General features: G+C 44.7%; 1 protein-coding gene across 4 annotated transcripts; it reads right to left on the bottom strand.

Annotated features, from left to right (window-relative positions):
• Positions 1 to 473: 473 nt before the first annotated feature.
• LOC310694217 (uncharacterized protein) lies at positions 474 to 8,870 on the bottom strand. 4 transcript variants are annotated; one of them, XM_083477227.1, is made up of 4 exons: positions 8,711 to 8,870; positions 2,193 to 2,443; positions 1,824 to 2,105; positions 474 to 1,751 (listed from the first exon to the last, which is right to left on the bottom strand). In XM_083477227.1, the coding sequence occupies exons 2-4, from the start codon at positions 2,419 to 2,421 to the stop codon at positions 1,030 to 1,032; spliced, it is 1,233 nt and encodes a 410-aa protein (XP_083333353.1). In that variant the 5' UTR covers positions 2,422 to 2,443; positions 8,711 to 8,870; the 3' UTR covers positions 474 to 1,029. The 4 variants fall into 4 exon arrangements, with proteins under 4 accessions (XP_083333353.1, XP_083333351.1, XP_083333352.1 ...); XM_083477225.1 differs by having other exon boundaries at positions 1,824 to 2,443; XM_083477226.1 differs by having other exon boundaries at positions 474 to 2,105.
• Between the last annotated feature and the right edge of the window lie 9,760 nt (positions 8,871 to 18,630).

Genomic DNA, 18,630 nt, shown 5'->3' with positions numbered 1-18,630 from the left:
TCTGGATTTCCTTCATTAGGAAGGAGGTTGGATACCTTCCACTCTTGCGTTCAGTGTGCCCTAGCTAACTGATGTTTGCTCAGTTTGCTATGGGTGTTTGGAGGGGATTTGTGGAACTCTGTGGTTCTCTGAAATAAACTCATTCAGTTCATTTTAAATCAAGATTTTTTTTCTCTCCAGCTAATGATCTTTAACCCACTAACTTCCTCCTCTAAAGGGGAATAAAATGCAGAAAGATCCAGTGACTCAGTTTACCTGGAAGGTTTCAGTATACCTTGTGAATAGGCCCCCATGTGGTAATGGCTGGAATTGTTTTTTACAGACCAGCTTGAATTGAAGTGGGTGCAAAATCCCTCTCAAGTGGAAGTGCCCTCATTTGGGTGCCCTTGAACCATTTAGTTCCTTGTTCGTGTGTCAGCCCAACCTTGCTATTTTGAAGCATGAGGGGAATACAAACTAGACAGGAGGGAAAATTTTATGATGCAAAAAAAAGCTTTAATGACATAGGAAATGAAGAAACAGCAGTATTTTTTTTTTTCAGCAGGGAAAAGGGTGATAAATTAGAATGCAATTGATTTTTCAATCTGCACTATTGCTTCATTGGTTGTGGAAACAGAGGTTTCACAATGCTTCAGTGGTTACAGTTCAAGGCATTCAAGAATCTCTTCAGACAGGACATGCAAGTGCACAGTTGTGGGTTGTTCATCGTCAGAGCGGAGAAAAGGGGTGGGCTTATATGCTCTCCCCCACCCGCTTCAAGTCATAGTCGTGAAGTCTGTAGAAAGCAACATAGCCTGGAAAGGATACTACTGCGAGTTATTTCTTCTTGTGTGCAATTGTGGAAACAAAAATGCACACAGAGTTCAAGTGTGGATTCGCTGATCATTCAGTTCAAGGAGCTTGCTTGTCATCAGCAGGCGACAGAAGGTGAAGGGTTTCCCCAAGTCCACTCCTGCAAGTTCAAGCTTTGGGTTCATCGTCTTTTGTTTCTGCGGTTGTCCCGTGACTTCTGGGTTGTTTCCTCTGGGTTCAGTAGCAGGTGTAGCATGCGGTACTAGGCAGCAGCGCCAAGCTTCCACCATAGGAGCCGCCATAAGAACTGCTGCTGTAGCCGCCTCCACCATATCCGCTTCTGCGGCCTCCAGAGTATATAATCCTTCTGGTGCCATAACTTCTGCCACCATATCCACCGCTACCGTATCCACCACCATAGCTGCCGTATCCACCACTGCCATATCCGCCCATGCCATATCCGCAACTTCCACCGTATCCACCACTGCCATATCCGCCACTGCCACCATATCCACCACTTCCACCATATCCGCCACTGCCATATCCCCCACTTCCACCATATCCGCCACTTCCGTATCCACCACTTCCACCATATCCGCCACTGCTGTATCCGCCACTTCCACCATATCCGCCACTGCTGTAGCCACCACTTCCACCATATCCGCCACTGCTGTAGCCACCACTGCCACTGTATCGGCGTCCCCCGCTGATTCGGCGTCCTCCTCCTCCACCACCCATACTGCCTCCAATTCCACCAGTGCCACCACCAACACTACCTCCAGATCCACCAAGACCGCCACCCATGCTGCCACCACCTATGCTGCCTCTACGTCCGCTCACACTGCCACCACCTATGCTGCCTCTACGTCCACTCACACTGCCACCACCTATGCTGCCTCTACGTCCGCCCCCGCTGCCACCACCTATGCTGCCTCTACGTCCGCCCCCGCTGCCACCACCTATGCTGCCTCTACGTCCGCCCCCACTGCCACCACCTATGCTGCCTCTACGTCCGCCCCCGCTGCCACCACCTATGCTGCCTCTACGTCCACCAGATCCACCAATGCCACCACTACCACCCATGCTACCCCCACCTAAACCACCCAAGCTACCTCCACCTAAACCACCCCCACCACGGCCCCCCATACTTCCACCCCCATAACCACCACCAATGCCCCCACCATAACCTCCTCCACCGCCCAGACTGCCACCTGCACCTAAACCACCAAGCCCACGGCCTCCCATACTTCCACCCCCATAACCACCTGCACCACCAAGGCCTCCATAACCTCCTCCTCCACCTATACCACCACCTATGCCCATGCCGCTTCCACCTCCAATAGCACGTCCCCCCATTCCTCCGCTGCCTCCATAACCTCCTCCTCCACCTATACCACCACCTATGCCCATGCCGCTTCCGCTACCAATAGCACGTCCCCCCATTCCTCCGCTGCCTCCATATCCACCGCCATAGCCTGCACATGGGTTGTATTGCTCAATGCCAAAGTTTTGGTCAGGGCAGTAGAGCGCTGGTCCTGGGATATTTAGGACGAAGGGTGGTGGCTGTATAGTCACTGTGGATACAGGACAGCTGGCATAGCACATGTTTCCACCGCCTCCGACGGACATCTTTGCAGGGTGAGAGCTGTTTCTGAAAGAGCACAACGAGAGATCAATGTGGTATGCAACATTTAATTCAACAAACTCGTTCCAAATCCCTACAGATTAATAGAGAGGTTGATAAAGTCATGCCCTCTGCTGCAGCTCACAAAGGTGTCCATGAACAGAAGCGTCCCACAGCTGGATCAGTCCAATGACCCATTGAGTCCTCTTTTCACATTAGCCAACCGGATGCCTACAGAAAGCCCACAAGTAGCCACTCTCCCCACTTGTAGTTCCCATAAACTGGTATTCAATGACATTGTGCCTTTGGCAGTGGAGAGTAAACACAGTCATTGTGGCTAGAAGCCATTGATATCCTTCTCCTCCCTTAATTCAATGGTTCTAGATTGCAACTCCCATAAGCCCTGACTCTGCTGGCTGCATAGGCTGCTGGAAGGTGACATTTGTAAGAACATCAGAAGAACCCTAAAGACCATCTAGCCCAACATCCTGTTCTCACAGTGGCCAATTAAATTCTTCCAGGATGCCCATGAGCAGGGCATGAATGCAAGAGCCCCTCATTGTTACCGATAAAAGAAAAAAGAACCTGACTGCTGGATCAAGCCAAAGGCCCATTTAAACCAACCTCCTGTTCTCACAGTGGCCCACAACCACTGCAACAGCACTCTGCCCATTTATGATACCCAGCAACTAGAATACATTCTATTGTAGAAGCAATTACCTGCCAATTGCCCAGCTGGCATAGTTTACTCAGGTCACATATTAAGGAAATTAGGAGCAGTCTAACATGTTGGTCATGAAGTCACTTTGGAACAGGGTTCTTTAACCTTCAGTCCCCAGAGGTTCTTGGGCCACAGCTCACATCATCTCCAACTGGTTTAGCAAATGGTCAAGAATGATGGGAGTTGCCCAACAACATCAGTGGACCGATGAACATTGCTTTAGACCTTCATGCTTCATGGCAGTATCTAACAGTGCAACTGTCATTGGCAGACAGCAGCCCGTGAAGACTATAATGCCCATGCCCTTCTTGGGGGCTTCTGATTGGCCAACTGTGGGAAACAGGACGTTGGGTCTGGTGGACCTTTGGCCTGATAATCCAGAAGGTTATACAAATCTATGCTGTGGCCACATTTGGAATACTATGTCCAGTTCTGGGCACCTCAGCTCAGGAAGGATAGTTTACATATCAAAAGGGATATTTGTAGAGCTGGAGAAGCTTCTTGAAAGTGCAACCAAAATGATCCAGGGGATGAAGGACAGGTTTGTCCTTTGAGGACAGGTTGTAGCATTTGGGACTTCTTAGTTTAGAGAAAATGTGACTAAGAGGTGACATGATGGAAATTTATAAAATTATACATGGCATGGAGAAAGTGGATAAGACAGAGCTTTCTGTCCCTTTCTCATAACAGTAAAACTCATGACTGTCCAATGAAGCTAAGCGTTAGTAGAAAATGCTTCTTCACACAGCAAATAGTTAAAACTATGGAGCTCGCTCCTGTGGGAGGCCGTGATGGCCACCAACTTGGAAGGCTTTAAAAGTGGATTGGAAGAAATAATAGAGGATAAGGTTACCAATGGCTACAAACCATCATGTGTTGGCTCTGCCTTCATGGTCAGAGGCAGTAATGCGTCTGAATATCAGTTGCTGGAAACCACCGGCGGGGAGTGTGTGTGTGTGTGTGTGTGGTGTGTTCAAAACCCACTTGTGGGTTTCCCACAGGCGTCTGGTTGTGCACTGTGTGGACAGGGTGATTGACTAGATGGGCCATTGGCCTGATCCAGCAGGCTTTTCTTATGTCCTTAGGGATCTGACAGACTTTTGGTCTGATAATCCAGAAAATAAGTTCCTTAGGCAAAGTCCCTGCGTTTAGTGGTTCTTGAACTGGGATCAGATGAAATATCTTCTGAATTAGTGCCATGGGAGTGGATTTGTCCAGGTTTCATTATTTAGTCATTTGTTTTGGAAAAGGATTGATGAAGAAGGCCTTTTCAGGTGGTAGTTATGATCACAGGGAAGTTTGTGTGGGAAGCAGGGATGGAACACTTTGGAAAGAAAATCAAGGGAGTTGGCTGCTCAAAGCCCAAACAAAGTGTCATTACTCAAAAGCAAGCCCTGCTGAAAACAATGAGTTTCCCTTCTAAGTGAACAACCCTAATTTAATTGGCCATCAGTCTTCAGGACAGGGCGATCATCTTAAGCAGCACTGCAAGATGTTGCAACTTGCCCTTAGGTTAGCATGATGCAAATCTGAAACCAACTAAATTGACAATGAGTTTTAATTAAAAACCATTAGAGTAATCTCTTAATATCTGACCCTTTAGCTATGTAGTGCTTAATGCAAAAAGAAGAAGAAATATCTTGCAAACCAGCAGCTCTCAAGTCCAGAGATTCCCTACCTTCCCAATAGACTTGAAGACTTAATGATACTCATATCATCTCTTGCCTGGCTCAGGTTCAGATGGTGCAGAAAATAAACTCCCCCGCTGTCCCCAAATGGGAAACCTCAACAAAGGGCCATCACAGTCTATATTCCTGTCCTGCTACCAATGAAAGAGGATGAGGACTGCAGAACCCTCTCTTTGTGTGGTTAGAGGGCCACCATTGCACTGGCTGCTAAGTTTTGTTTAAATGGAAGTAGATTGAGATTGGAGTGGCTGGTTGGGTTATTCTCTGGCTCAGATTTCAATTAAGAATTATGGAACCTTATTTTCTTTGAGGTGAGGATTCTAAGCATGCAAAGCTCATATCTCGTTCCAGAAAGCATCATCTGCATCTGTATTTTGTATAGTCAAAACTGTTTCTCACAGAAGTGATTGTACCATTTTGGGTGATGGCAAGCTCCTCCACATAATATTAAAACCAAGGAGGACATGTTGCATCTAAATAGCAAACAAGTCAACATAGATCAATCACTTTTGCCAGAAACACACTTAGAAAGCTTTCAGAATGCAAGGTTTTCATTGTCCGTGTTCTGCTAAGGTAGTCTCCCAGTATGTTATGATCTAGGGTTTACAAGCCAACTCATTCCACTTTCAATCATGTATATGGAACTGAACACGCACTCACACATTCATTTGGGTCAAAACACATTCAATATTGGTGCATGCAATGTCTTGACATGAGGGATGCCCCCACAACTTCCCATACCCAAAATTTAGGAAGGGTCATAAGATGCTGCTTTATACTAAATGGGACCATCGGTCCAAAGCAATCTGCTGCAACCTAATCCTTTCCAGGTGTTATGGATTTCAACTCACATTTGCCCCAGCTGGAATGATTGTGCCCAACTGAGTTGATGGGAGTTGAGGTCCAAAACATCTGTAGGGCACCAGGTTGGGGAAGGCTGAACTGCACTGATTGGCAATAGCTCTCCAGTATTTCCATAACAATAGCCTTCCCAGCTCCTCCTGAAGATGCTGAGATGCTACTACTGAGATTCATTCCATGAGGACATTGTAATGCCACTGAGCTATGTTCTTTTTAACATAAGAAACTGCCTTACATCAAGTCTGACCACTGTCCATCGAGCTCAGTGTTGTCTACACTGATTGGCAGCACCTCTCCAGAGTTTCCGACAATGGTTATCCTAGCCCAACCTGGAGATGTTGGGGACTGAACCCAGGTCCTTCCACATGCAACTCTGAGAAACAATCCCTTCTCTGATTTTTTTCCTCTGGATTTCTGAGTCCCCAATAAACTCACCTTGTTTTGCAAGAAGTTCCAGCGAAATGAGAATTAATCACTGCTCTTCTATTGATTTCAAATTATATATTGTGTTGTTGTATGTGCAATTTTTACACATCATTTAGTTCACTCAGCTTTCCCACCCTTCCTTTAAGGGTGGACAGAAATAGGGTCAGTTTAATGGGGTTGGATCAAGTGCCTTTGTGTACATCGTTTTCTCAAGGTGCAGCAGCAAATTTTGCTCATTGGTGACAACAATGTACAAAAAGAATCTTGATGTAATCGAGCCTGCGGTTAGACTGTATTTTGTTGTTTTATTTGTTTGCAATAATTTAGCAATGCACACATGCACTTTCAGGATGTGGAGAGGGATAATGCAAAGGAAGTACCATCTGCAGCAAATTAGGCATTCCAATATTGGATTACTTGCAACGCGCAAGTAAGTACTTGGACTACTGCAATGCACTCTACGTGGGGCTACCTTTGAAGGTGACCCAGAAACTACAACTAATCTAGAATGCGACAGCTAGACTGGTGACTGGGGGCAGCCGCCGAGACCACGTAACACTGGTCTTGAAAGACCTCCATTGGCTCCCAGTAAATTTCTGAGTGCAATTCAAAGTGTTGGTGCTGACCTTTAAAGCCCTAAATGGCCTCGGCCCAGTATACCTGAAGGAGCATCTCCACCCCCATCGTTCTGCCCAGACACTGAGGTCCAGCTCCGAGGGCCTTCTGGTGGTTCCCTCACTGCAAGAAGCGAAGTTACAGGAAACCAGGCAGAGGGCCTTCTCAGTAGTGGTGCCCTCCCTGTGGAACCTCCTCCCACCAGATGTCAAACAAATAAACAACTATCTGCCATTTAGAAGACATCTGAAGGCAGCCCTGTTTAGGTAAGTTTTTAATAACTGATGTTTTAATGTATTTTTAACCCTCTGTTGGAAACTACCCAGAGTGGCTGGGGTAACCCAGCTGGATGGGCGGGGTAGAAATAATAAAATTATTATTATTATTATTATTATTATTATTATTATTATTATTATTATTATTTCTATAAATTCTCCATATTAAATCAGAACTTGAGAGAAGTCTATTGCAATGTGGAAAGAATCCATGTTACACCAAAGGGACAAGGGAATCCTTTCCTCCCTAGTTTACTTGCCAGCTTAGAAGATATTTTGGAGTTCTGAATCATTCATTCTTTCCCCTGCTGCATCCTTTTTATGACTTGCTTATAGCTGTGCTTCTCTGTTACGCTATATAGGCAAGAGGAGATTGCATATGGATAAGAACTTATAAACAAAAGAATTGCAACAGTAAGGCTGGGAGGCAGGACTGGTCTCAAGGAGGGGCATAGGCACAGAGAGAACTTTCTTCTAACTGCTTCTCTAACTGGTAATGTCGATGGGAAGAGCCAGTGGTAGAACTCCTGAATATCATGCAGAAGGCTGAAGATTCAACCCCCAGCATCTGTAAGTAGGGTTGGGACAAACTCCTGTCTGAAATCCCAGAGATTTTTTTGCCAGTCCTTGGAGAAAATGCTGAGCTTGATGGACCAATGACTTGGCTTGGTAGAACGCCACCTCCTATGGAGACTTCCAGCAGGTGGTCACTGCACTTGCTGGAAGCGAGAAGATACTGAGACAAGGGGCTTTAGGTGGGTTATTTTGCTCCAAGGCCCACCAAAACCTGAAGGCAACCCTGGTGGCAAATTCCACTCTGCAGCCTCCACAGCCTCAGAGTTCTAACCTGATGAGAAGCCTTCTACTGCTCCACAGGAATGGAGAGGCCCATATGTGTGGAAATCAAGCTTGAAAAGAAAAGAATCCAGAATCTTGTTGATAAGTTCTAACTTAACATTGGCAAATTTGCCAACTTTTTAAGTTTCCCCACCCTCTAGAAAAACTTGCATCTGTTTCCTTGATTCATAATGTTTAGCAGACGGGCAGAACATAAGGACATAAGACCATAAGAAGAGCTTGTTGGAAAAGGCCAATGGCCTATCTAGTATAGCATCCTTTTTCTCACAGTGGCCAATCAGATTTCTCCAGGAAGCCCACAGGGAGAGCATGAATGCAAGAGTCCTCCCTAATCGTTACCCATAAGAACATCAGAACAGCCTGGCTGCTAGATTAGGCCAATAGTCCACCTAGTCCAACATCCTGCTCACACAGTCGCCAAGCAGATGCCCTAAAGATAAGCCCACAAGCAAGACCAGAGCACAAAAGCACACTCCCCCCCCCCCGCAGTTTCCAGCAAGCAGCAAACAGAAGCTTTAGTGCTTCCAACCATGGAGACATTGCACAAACATCATCTGCTTCGCATGCAGAAGTTCCCAGGTTTGTCCTCCAGCATCTCCAGGTAGGTTTGGGAATGTTTTTCAGCCGCAACCCCTGTTGCTACTCAGTAAAGCTCACACTGAGCTAAGATGGACCAATGGTCTGGACAGCACAAAGGCAGTTTCTCATGTTCCTAGGATCAAAATTCAGATTCAAGCAACATTAAATGTGGGCATAATCAAGCTGAGAGAATCACCTTGAAGAGGTTCATTCATCTCCAAATTCATTTCAACTGCAATATCAGCTTTGAAAGACACCTGCTTTGACTTACCTGTGCTTGTTATTGGAGGATGGAAAGAGTCAAGAGAGATGATGAAGGCAGTCCTTGGGTGCCGACCTTTTTATACAGTTTCATCCACCACCAGGTGAGTATGACACACTTTTGGGTGTGAATTAATCCATTGACACCTCCATGGAAATTGCTCTTAAGTAATCACCCACTCCCCATACTCTCCAGTGGTTGATTATCAAGCCGATAGGAATAATCACCTTATTGATTGTGTTTACTATTTTTTTTTCCTGCGACTCAGCACACTATGGACTCCACCCAACAAGGTTGCCAAATTGAGGTTATGAACTCTTGGTCTTAATAACTTAAGTGGAAAGAAGTCCAACCTATGAACATCTGTGTAAACACTTTGCACACTGTTCCAAATGTGGAATCACATGCCTTGCTTGCTCCAATTGTCCCTAATTATCAGGGAAGGTCCCAATGTTTGGGATCCTGCCTTGGAATGTGTATATATATATATATATATAATCACTCTCCCTATTTTGTCCATAACCTAATGGAGTCATTCAAGGAAACTAAATATTTCCCAGCACATAGTTAAACTTTGGAACATGCTTCCATGAGAAGTAGTGATGGTTACCAACTTAGACAACTTTGAAAAGGGGGCTAGACAAATTTATAGAGGATAATATGACTAGCATGGGACGCGGGTGGCACTGTGGTCTAAACCACTGGGCCTTGGGCTTGCCATCAGAAGGTTGGTGGTTCCAATCCCACCGATAGGGTAAGCTTCCATTGCTCAGTCCCAGCTCCTGCCAACCTAGCAGTTCGAAAGCACGCCAAAAAGTGCAAGTAGATAAATAGGTACTGCTCTGATGAGAAGGTAAACGGCATTTCCATGCACTGCTCTGGTGTCAGTGTTCCGTTGCTGGGCCATATGACCCGGGAAAACTGTCTGCGGACAAACGTCAGCTCCCTCGGATTCTAAAGCGAGATGAGCACTGCAACCCCAGAGTTGTTCACGACTGGACTTAACTGTCAGAGGTCCCTTTAGCTTTACCTTTAATATGACTATCAATGTCCAGAAATTGTTATGGACATATATACTACCACCAAGATCAGAGACAGCATGTCTCTGAATACTGTTTGCTAGGATTCAACAGTAGTAGAGGGCTACTCTGTTTGCAGATTGCTTGGATGCATCTAGATGTTCTTTGTGCAGAAAAAGTTGCTGGTCTAGATTGATCTTTGGTCTAATACAGCAGGGATCTTCCTACATTCTCAAAATCAGCCTGCTTGTGAACTGAACAATTTTTGTATATGTTTCACTTCCATTACCTACAGAGATGGAAAATCTGTCCATTTTGGTTTCTCTCAGTTTCTCATTTTTTCTAATCTTTAATTCAGTTTTTCTCCCATTTCCACACCGACACAAGTCACCACTCACTGGACAGCTGGCTAATCTACACTCAGTGTTGGCACAAGATACATTCAGATACCATTGATTATGTTTCTCCATTGTTTCCTTACCTGATGTCCACATTTTATGTGATCTGCCACATGCAACAAAAATCACTCCTGGAAATCCAGTGGAATATAGTGGAAGTTTAGCCTCATTTCTGTGTTAACTGTTTTCAGAAAAAAAATCAATTTGCTACCTCATGAACCTGCAAAACCACAAGAGTTTTGCACTGCAATTTCCCCCTGATTTTCATGGCTTGTGTCATGAAATGATATATGGGACAGTATTCCAGCATATAGTTCATACTATTCATGACAGCAGAACCACTAACATTATAACCAGGGAAATGAACACTATAATCCCCACTACTGAATGCACCCATTTTCTAGGGTGTTTGCAGTCTTTTTAAAAAATATATCTTTGACCCAATGAGCCAAAAAAACACTGACTATTAAATCACTGAAGGCCAAGCTGTTGTATAGCATAATGGATGCTGCTAACATCTGATCAGTGATGTATAATATTGATGGGGTGTGTGGCTCATGAATTGGCAGGAGAAAAGGGGTGTTCCTGCATAATATCAGAGAGAAATGAGGGAAGGCAGAAAATGGAAGATCATTTCTTTTTTGGCATTTATATCCCATTTTTTTCCTCCGAGGAGCTCAAGGTGGTATACATGTATATTACCCATCCTCACTAAATCCCAGCAACAGCCCTGTGAGGTAAGTTAGGCTGAGAGGTACTGATGGGCTCAAGGTCACCCGGTGGGCTCACCAGTGGCTGAGTGGTGATTCGAACCCTGATCTCCCAGGTCTTAGTCCCCCATGTTAACCACTGCACCACACTGGCAGATGGTGTTGGCTGCAAATGGATTTCTCGATAATGCACCCTACCAATTCTAACCAACACTGCATTTCAAATCTACAACAAACAAACAAGCCATCTCTTAAACATGGGCTGCAAGGAGATATCGCGCCACATCGCACACATATACTCAAGAATCATGTAAAATATTGCAGCGGGTTAACTAACAGCCTGTTTTGCTCTGGGCTGCAAATTCTAGTTATAAACTGTATCAATGAATAGAAATTTCTTAAAATACAGTTTATAAGAAAGGGATAGCGAAGGAGAGAGTATATACTAGGGAGAGAAAGAAAGGCAGGTATAGAAAAGAATGAAGAAATGTGTGTGAGAGAGAGAGGAGTGCCAGCTTGGCCCCACAACCATGGGTGCCCAGGCCATGGGTGCTGTGCAAGATGCATGGCCCTGTCATCGAAATTTGTGGCTGTCCGGTCCATACATTGGGAATTTTGTGGTTGCTCGGGCACCCAGGGCCCCAGGGAGTTGGCACCCATGGGGTGGGTGGGTGTAGGTAGGTAGGTAGGTAGGTATTGGGTTCAATTTCTAGCATCTCCAGGCAGGGTGAGAATGTCCCCTGTCTAAAACACTGGACAGCCACTGCCAATCAGAGTATACAATACTGAGCTAGATGAACCAATGATAAGACTCAGTATAAGGTATCTTCCTCTGTTCCTATATGTTCAGTACCAGGAGAACTGTAACCTTACAATTATTTTTCAGGGAAATGCCATAGCTCAGTAATAGAATATCTGTTTTGAATGCAGAAGACCTTGGGTTCAATATCCAGCATTTCCAACTAGGGCTGGGATTGTCCCTTGTCTGTAACCCTCGACAGCATTGCCAATCAGTAAAGAAATTTTTGAGCTTGATGGACCACTGGCAACTTCCTCTGTTCACCAACTGTACACATGCTTAAAGACACAAATGATAACAGGGACACTTTTGTAGACACCCCCCCCTTGTTTATATATTACAGAGATTCTTCTGCCTGGTGTATTCATTCAATTTGCAGGAGTCCGCCTTGCCCAGGCTTCTGAAGCAAAAGATAGCTAATGTAGTGCTCAGAAGAGTTTTCGAAATAAAGAAAAAAAGCTTAAGAAGCATTTAATACAACATGTAATCTCTCTACAAATCTAGTTGTGCTTATATAATCACCGGGATGCTCAGTCAGCAGCATTTACTACATTGAGGTTACAGGAGAGGAGGGAAGACGTAACCACATTTTGCCAAAAAGGATAACTAACAACTCTTCCCTGGGGACAAAGTGGTCATGATGACTATGCTCTGCCTCCACATTCAGAGGGAGTAACTTCTGAATACCAGTTGCTGAAAGCCACAGGAGAGAGTAGAGTGTTCTTGCGTCCAGGTCTTGCTTGAGGGCTTCTCAGAGGCATTTGGTGGACCACTGTGAGAACGGGATGCTAAACTCTCTGGGCCATTGGCTTGATACAGCAGGCTCTTCTTTTGTTCTTCTTCCAAATATTTAAGGGACTCCCTTAGGCAGTTAAGATCAGCAGAGGTGGTCCTATGGATATTTCCACCACCCTCAGAAGTTTGAGTTGTTGTAGCCTGGGAGAAGGCCTTCTCTGCGGCACCCCCTAAGTCCTCCCTCCCCACAGAGATGCATCTGACAACTTCACTGTACAGCTTTTGGTGAATGCTGAATACGTACCACTTTGCACTGGCATTTCACATCTGAAATGTTTGTTTTTGGAACCTACTTTATGCCTGTGTGACTACAATTTGTTTTAACCCTCATAGGGGGTCAGGTTATATGGTTATAACACACCCTGAGAGTAGGTCAGGGTTTCCCAAACTTGGGTCTACAGCTGTTTTTGGACTACAACTCCCTTCATCCCTAGTTAGCAGGACCAGTGGTCAGGGATGATGGGAACTGTAGTCCAAAAACAGCTGGTGACCTAAGCTTGGGAATCCTTGGACTAGATGATCCTCAGGGTCCCTTCCAACTCTATGATCCTATGCTCTGTTGTTGTTTTTTATTTAAAAAATTAATTAATGTTTGTTTTTAAATGGTTCCCCCCTTATGTTTATAGCTGTTCTTATTTTATCTGCAAGCTGCCTTAAGTCCCTGTCAGGGAAAAAGTTGAGGTAAAAAATAAATACATAAATACATAATAAAACAAGTGAATTCTTTTTTATGGATCCCGATGAACCAGGCCGGTCAAAGTTCCATCTTTTGCAGCCCTATTCTCAGACTGATCAACCGGATGCCCTGTTGTGAAGTCTGCAAGCAGAACAACTTCCATCTTCATAGTTCTAGCCTCATGAGAGAGGAAGAGAAACTTTTCTTTGCCATGTCATGCATGATTTTCAAAATATATGGGCCTTTTGCTTGCCTTTTCTCTAAGCAAAACAGCCCAAATGCTGTCTAAAGTCTACCTAGTTCAGAGCTTTCAGCCCTAGTTCAGGTGGTCCCTATGGTATGAGGTTTTGCTCGTTTATCTCAGTTGGCCTAGGTGGGGCTCTAAACAACATGGTTTACACAACACAGATCTAGCCCTCAATCAATGAAAAGAAGATGTTGAAAAACACCCAGATCACCTGCCTCATCTCTCAGGGTGAAGCCGATGGATGCACACGCCTTTTCCAGCTGCTATGCCTTTCGGCATGAATCAGCTGATGATTACAGCTTTATCTGAACAAAGGGATGCGAACATTAAAAAAGAAAGAAAGAAGACAGCAGGACATGCCATGACCCAATTAAATCCATTTCCATTTTGGCACACTCGTCTCCACCCTTCCGCCAAGAATTGGGTTCTGGGACATATCTGTCCACAAAAGCCCTACAATACAAAACAAGTCAGGCTGAAAGAGGTTGATCCATCGCCATCCTGTTGGCATTGAGGCCTTGTTTATTTGCAAGCCTTTTTGCCTGATCCAGCAGAGCTTTTTAATTTTCTAAAGTCCAGCACGGTTTCAGCATTTCCTACTTATCAACAACAGAAGAAAGGTACCAGTAGTAACAACCTTATTGCCCAGGCAGGTGCAATCTGTGGTCTTGAATCAGTGCAATGACTGACACGGGACAAAGGTATTGGGTGAAAATGTGGTGTTTAGGTGCTTTTTTTAAAGCTGCTAATAGCATTTTATAGATTGTATTTTTATGCTGAGGTCTTTGGATGAAGAGTGGTATATGCATTTAAGAAAGAAAGAAAGAAATCCCAATGGGAACCAAGGGAGGACTTGATAAACGTAGGTTTCTTCGCGCCTTTACGATTTATCGATTGTGAAAATCAAAAGAGGAAGGAGACAGGGAAGGCATAACAGGGTGAGGTTGCCCAGAAGATAAATGTTGCAGAAGGATGCTGGTTTGTTGGTAAAGCACCTGTTTTGCATGGAGATAGTCCCAGGTTGAAATCCTGGCATCTCCAAAAAGATTCCCTGTCTGAAACCCTGGAGAGCTATAGCCAGCCAACATGGGGCAATACTGAGTTGGATGGACCAAAGGTTTTGGCTTGATAAATAAGAACATAAGAAGAGTACAGTGGTACCTTGGGTTACAGACGCTTCAGGTTACAGATGCTTCAGGTTACAGACTCCGCTAACCCAGAAATAGTACCTCGGGTTGAGAACTTTGCTTCAGGATGAGAACAGTGTTGGGAAACTGTGTACGTGCAGCTACTCACACAGAGGCAATTAAGGTTTGGCAGACAGCCAGAAGGCCATCTGAAGGAGTAAGTCTGCCTGGTGGTAGCAGAGGTTGATGGATCGTAACCATCCTCTGCTACCACCAGGCAGATTTACTCCTTCAGATTGCCTTCTGGCTGTCTGCCAGAAATTGTGTGGCGGCAGTGGAAGGCCCCATTAGCTAAAGTGGTGCTTCAGGTTAAGAACAGTTTCAGGTTAAGAATGGACCTCCAGAATGAATTAAGTTCTTAACCCGAGGTACCACTGTATGCTGGATCAGGCCAATGGCCCAACAAGTCTGGCATTCTGTGCTCACAGTGCCCAAGCTGATGTCTACAGCAAACTCACAAGCAGGACACAAGGACAGCAGCTCTCACCTTTAAAAACACTTTTCTTTTAAAACCAGAAGCATTTTTCATTGGGTACAGTGGATAGGGAGATACCGAGGCAAGAGAAAAAATTGTTCTTATACGCAACAACTGCAGCAAGACTTTTGTTAGCCCAAAGATTGAAACAACAGGAGTTACCAATAAAAGAAGAGTGGCAGATGAAACTGATGGACTTTGCGAAACTGGCGAAGCTGACGGGAAGAATCCGGAAACCAGCATGACCAAGCATTCCAAAAGGACTGGAACAAATTTATATTACATTTGAAAGACAACTGTAAGCAATTAACATTATTAGCAGGGTTATCTGAAGATTTGTAAGATGAAACTGCTGCCTATTCAGGTTGAGTAATATAATATTTTAGGTAACGATTTAACTAGGAAATGAAGCAAAGTGGAACGATGCAAAGTTTAATTTTGTAAACCATCAGACAGGAGGGAGGGAGGTCGTTAGGCTCAGTTCAGCCAAAGAGATAAAATAAGAGGATATGATGTTACGTAATGTGATTATGGGGACACGGGTGGCACTGCAGGTTAAACCACAGAGCCTAGGACTTGCCGATCAGAAGGTTGGCGGTTCGAATCCCCGTGACGGAGTGAGCTCCCGTTGCTCGGTCCCTGCTCCTGCCAACCTAGCAGTTCGAAAGCATGAAGTGCAAGTAGATAAATAGGTACCACTCTGGCGGGAAGGTAAACAGCGTTTCTGTGCGCTGCTCTGGTTCGCCAGAAGCAGCTTAGTCATGACCCAGAAGCTGTACGCTGGCTCCCTCGGCCAATAAAGCGAGATGAACGCTGCAACCCCAAAGTCGGTCACGACTGGACCTAGTGGTCAGGGCCCCTTTACCTTTATCTTTAATGTGATTATATGTAAAACCAATAAAAATTATTATTATTATTATTATTATTATTATTATTATTATTATTATTATAAAAAAGACAACAGCAGCTCTCTTCCCTGCTGTGGTTTCCAGCAACTAGTATCATGCCGCTTCTTGTTTTCCTTTGGGGATGGGCTTTAGCTCAGTGGTAGAGCATCTTCTTAATGTTCAGGAGGTACCAGGTTCTATCCTTGTCATCTCCAGGTAGGTCTAAGAAAAGACTTGCTGTCTGAAACCCTGGAGAACTACTGACGCTCAGTGTATGCAGTGCTGGCCTAAGATGAACTAGTGGCCTCACTCAGTATAAAACAGTTTCCTATGATACTGAACTGGGTTGGGGGATGAGGGTAGTCTCTGTAGAGGACAGAATATGGATATAGATATAATAATAATTAAATCAAAACATTAGTTTTATTGTTTTGTAACAGCACGTTCTACTGTTGTAACCCTCCCTAGGGCCTAATGGAGAAGGGGTGGATAAGAAACCCCATTCATTAAGTAATTAATTAGAACGATTGCTCACTTCCTGCTTCAGGCAACAAGGTGACTCACATATGGAAACATCTTGAAGGAACCATAGTAGAAGCTTGACACACTTAGGTTTGTTTTCCTCTTGATACGAGAGAGATAAATTGGAGCAAAAGTTTTGCTGGTTTAGAGGCCAAATAAAAGAAGGCACGTTCCGTTCAGCGTTAGTCGGTTTACACGGGGACAGGAAGAGTTTTGGAAAGGGCCAGTACAATAGGCACTCTTCTGAAATGGATGGCAGAGCCAGTTCTTTATTCCATAAATTGTGCCAGAAAAGAAGGAGCATATGCATACATGCAAAGTGTGCCAGAAAAAAATGGGACATCCTGTTTTTTTATGCACATGATAGCAGTGGCCATTTGGGGTGCCATGCTATTGCGCCATACTCTTGTCAGGAGCCTTAACAACTCTTGCCCTGAAAAAGGACTTTGGGTTGCTATACCGCACAAGATCTCACAATGAAAAAGTGCTTTTTGAGGGTGGGATCACAGTGCAGGTCATGTGGACTGACGCAGGAGCTTCTCCCAGCAGACGTGTGTCCTGTCTCTTTATCTGAAAAAGTTGGGCACTATGCACATGCCATATGCAGCAAATACCCTGTGAATAGACAGGGTCTATTCCTGAATTGCAGGTCGTACCACACCCTCCAACATTTCTCTGATGAAAATAGGGGCGTCATATTCAATTATTTGTATTTGTATTTGTAATTTTACCTCTCTCGTCTGACTGGGTTGCCCCAGCCCCAGTGCAGTTTCCAACATACCGTATTTTTTGCTCTATAAGACTCACTTTTTCCCTCCTAAAAAGGAAGGGGAAATGTGTGTGCGTCTTATGGAGCGAATGCAGGCTGCGCAGCTATCCCAGAAGCCAGAACAGCAAGAGGGATCGCTGCTTTCACTGCACAGCAATCCCTCTTGCTGTTCTGGCTAATGAGATTCAGAATTCCCCCCCCCCTTGTTTTCCTCCTCCAAAAACTAGGTGCATCTTGTGGTCTGGTGCATCTTATAGAGTGAAAAATAAGGTATATAAAAATTTAATAAAACATTAAACAACTTCCCTATATAGGGCTGCCTTCAGATGTCTTCTAAAGGTTGTCTTCTAAAGGTTGCACAACCCCATACAACATTTCTCTGATTCTGTGTCGGTCCCTCAGTTGTGGCAATCGCTCCCGACAGCGGTGCAACTGGCTTCTTCACTATCTGGCTTTCTGCAAAATGTTGAAGACACACCTCTTCCACCGGCCCTTTGAGACCTGAGATATGAATTTTCGGGAGCCACCCTATTCCCGTGATTGCAATCTGTTTTAACTGTCTATACTTCTGAATTGTAAGTTCTTGTAAGCTGCTCTGGCACCTGCTGGTGAAGGGCAAGAAATCATAGAATCATAGAATCGTAGAATCATAGAGTTGGAAGAGACCACAAGGGCCACAAGGACCACAAGGGCCATCGAGTCCAACCCCCTGCCAAGCAGGAAACAAATAAATGTAATGATTACAGTAATAACGATAATAAGAGTAGTAGCAGGTTGTGTGTGTTTGTGTGTGTGTTTGTTTTAATGAAAAGCTGGGCAAAGACATCTGTTTCTGAAAGCTGAAGTCAGCAATATATATTTTTGGGGTGCAAGGAGAATCATAGAATCATAGAATTGTAGAGTTGGAAGAGCCATGAGGATCATCTAGTCCAACCCCCTGAAATGTAGAAATATTTTACCTAATGTAGAGATCACCTAGTTAGCATCGCCTAGGGTACAAAATAGCCTGGCGCTGGCACACTCAGGACCTCAAGTCCCTTGCAAGAGTGGACCAAGCTTAAACTGTTGAGTATAATAGTCCATATCAAATATGTCCATTTCCCCAGTTAGCATCATTTTTCTAAGCACCTAAGATTGGGCCCTCCAAAACCAGAAGTCCACAATTCATGTAAGAGTCTTCTGTCTCGTATAGGCCTCCACTAATTTAAAGGTATAGGTAAAGGACCTCTGGCAGTTAAGTCCAGTCACAAACGACTCTGGAGTTGCAGTGCTCATCTTGCTTTACTGGCCGAGGGAACCGACGTTTTGTCTGCAGACAGTTTTTTCTGGGTCATGCGGCCAGCATGACTAAGCCGCTTCTGGAAAACCAGAGCAGCACACGGAAACGGCGTTTACCTTCCCGCCGGAGCGGTACTTATTTATCTACTTGGACTTTTGATGTGCTT

The sequence above is a fragment of the Podarcis liolepis genome (assembly GCF_965112155.1).
Source record: "Podarcis liolepis genome assembly, chromosome: 15".
Taxonomy (NCBI): Eukaryota; Metazoa; Chordata; class Lepidosauria; order Squamata; family Lacertidae; genus Podarcis; species Podarcis liolepis.
Note: the sequence above shows the minus strand (reverse complement) of the source record. Positions and strands in the feature narration are given on the sequence as shown.

Coding starts and splice junctions, on each gene's coding strand:
- LOC310694217 (XM_083477224.1), bottom strand. CDS start 2,421: ATGTCCGTCGGAGGCGGTGGAAACATGTGCTATGCCAGCTGTCCTGTA.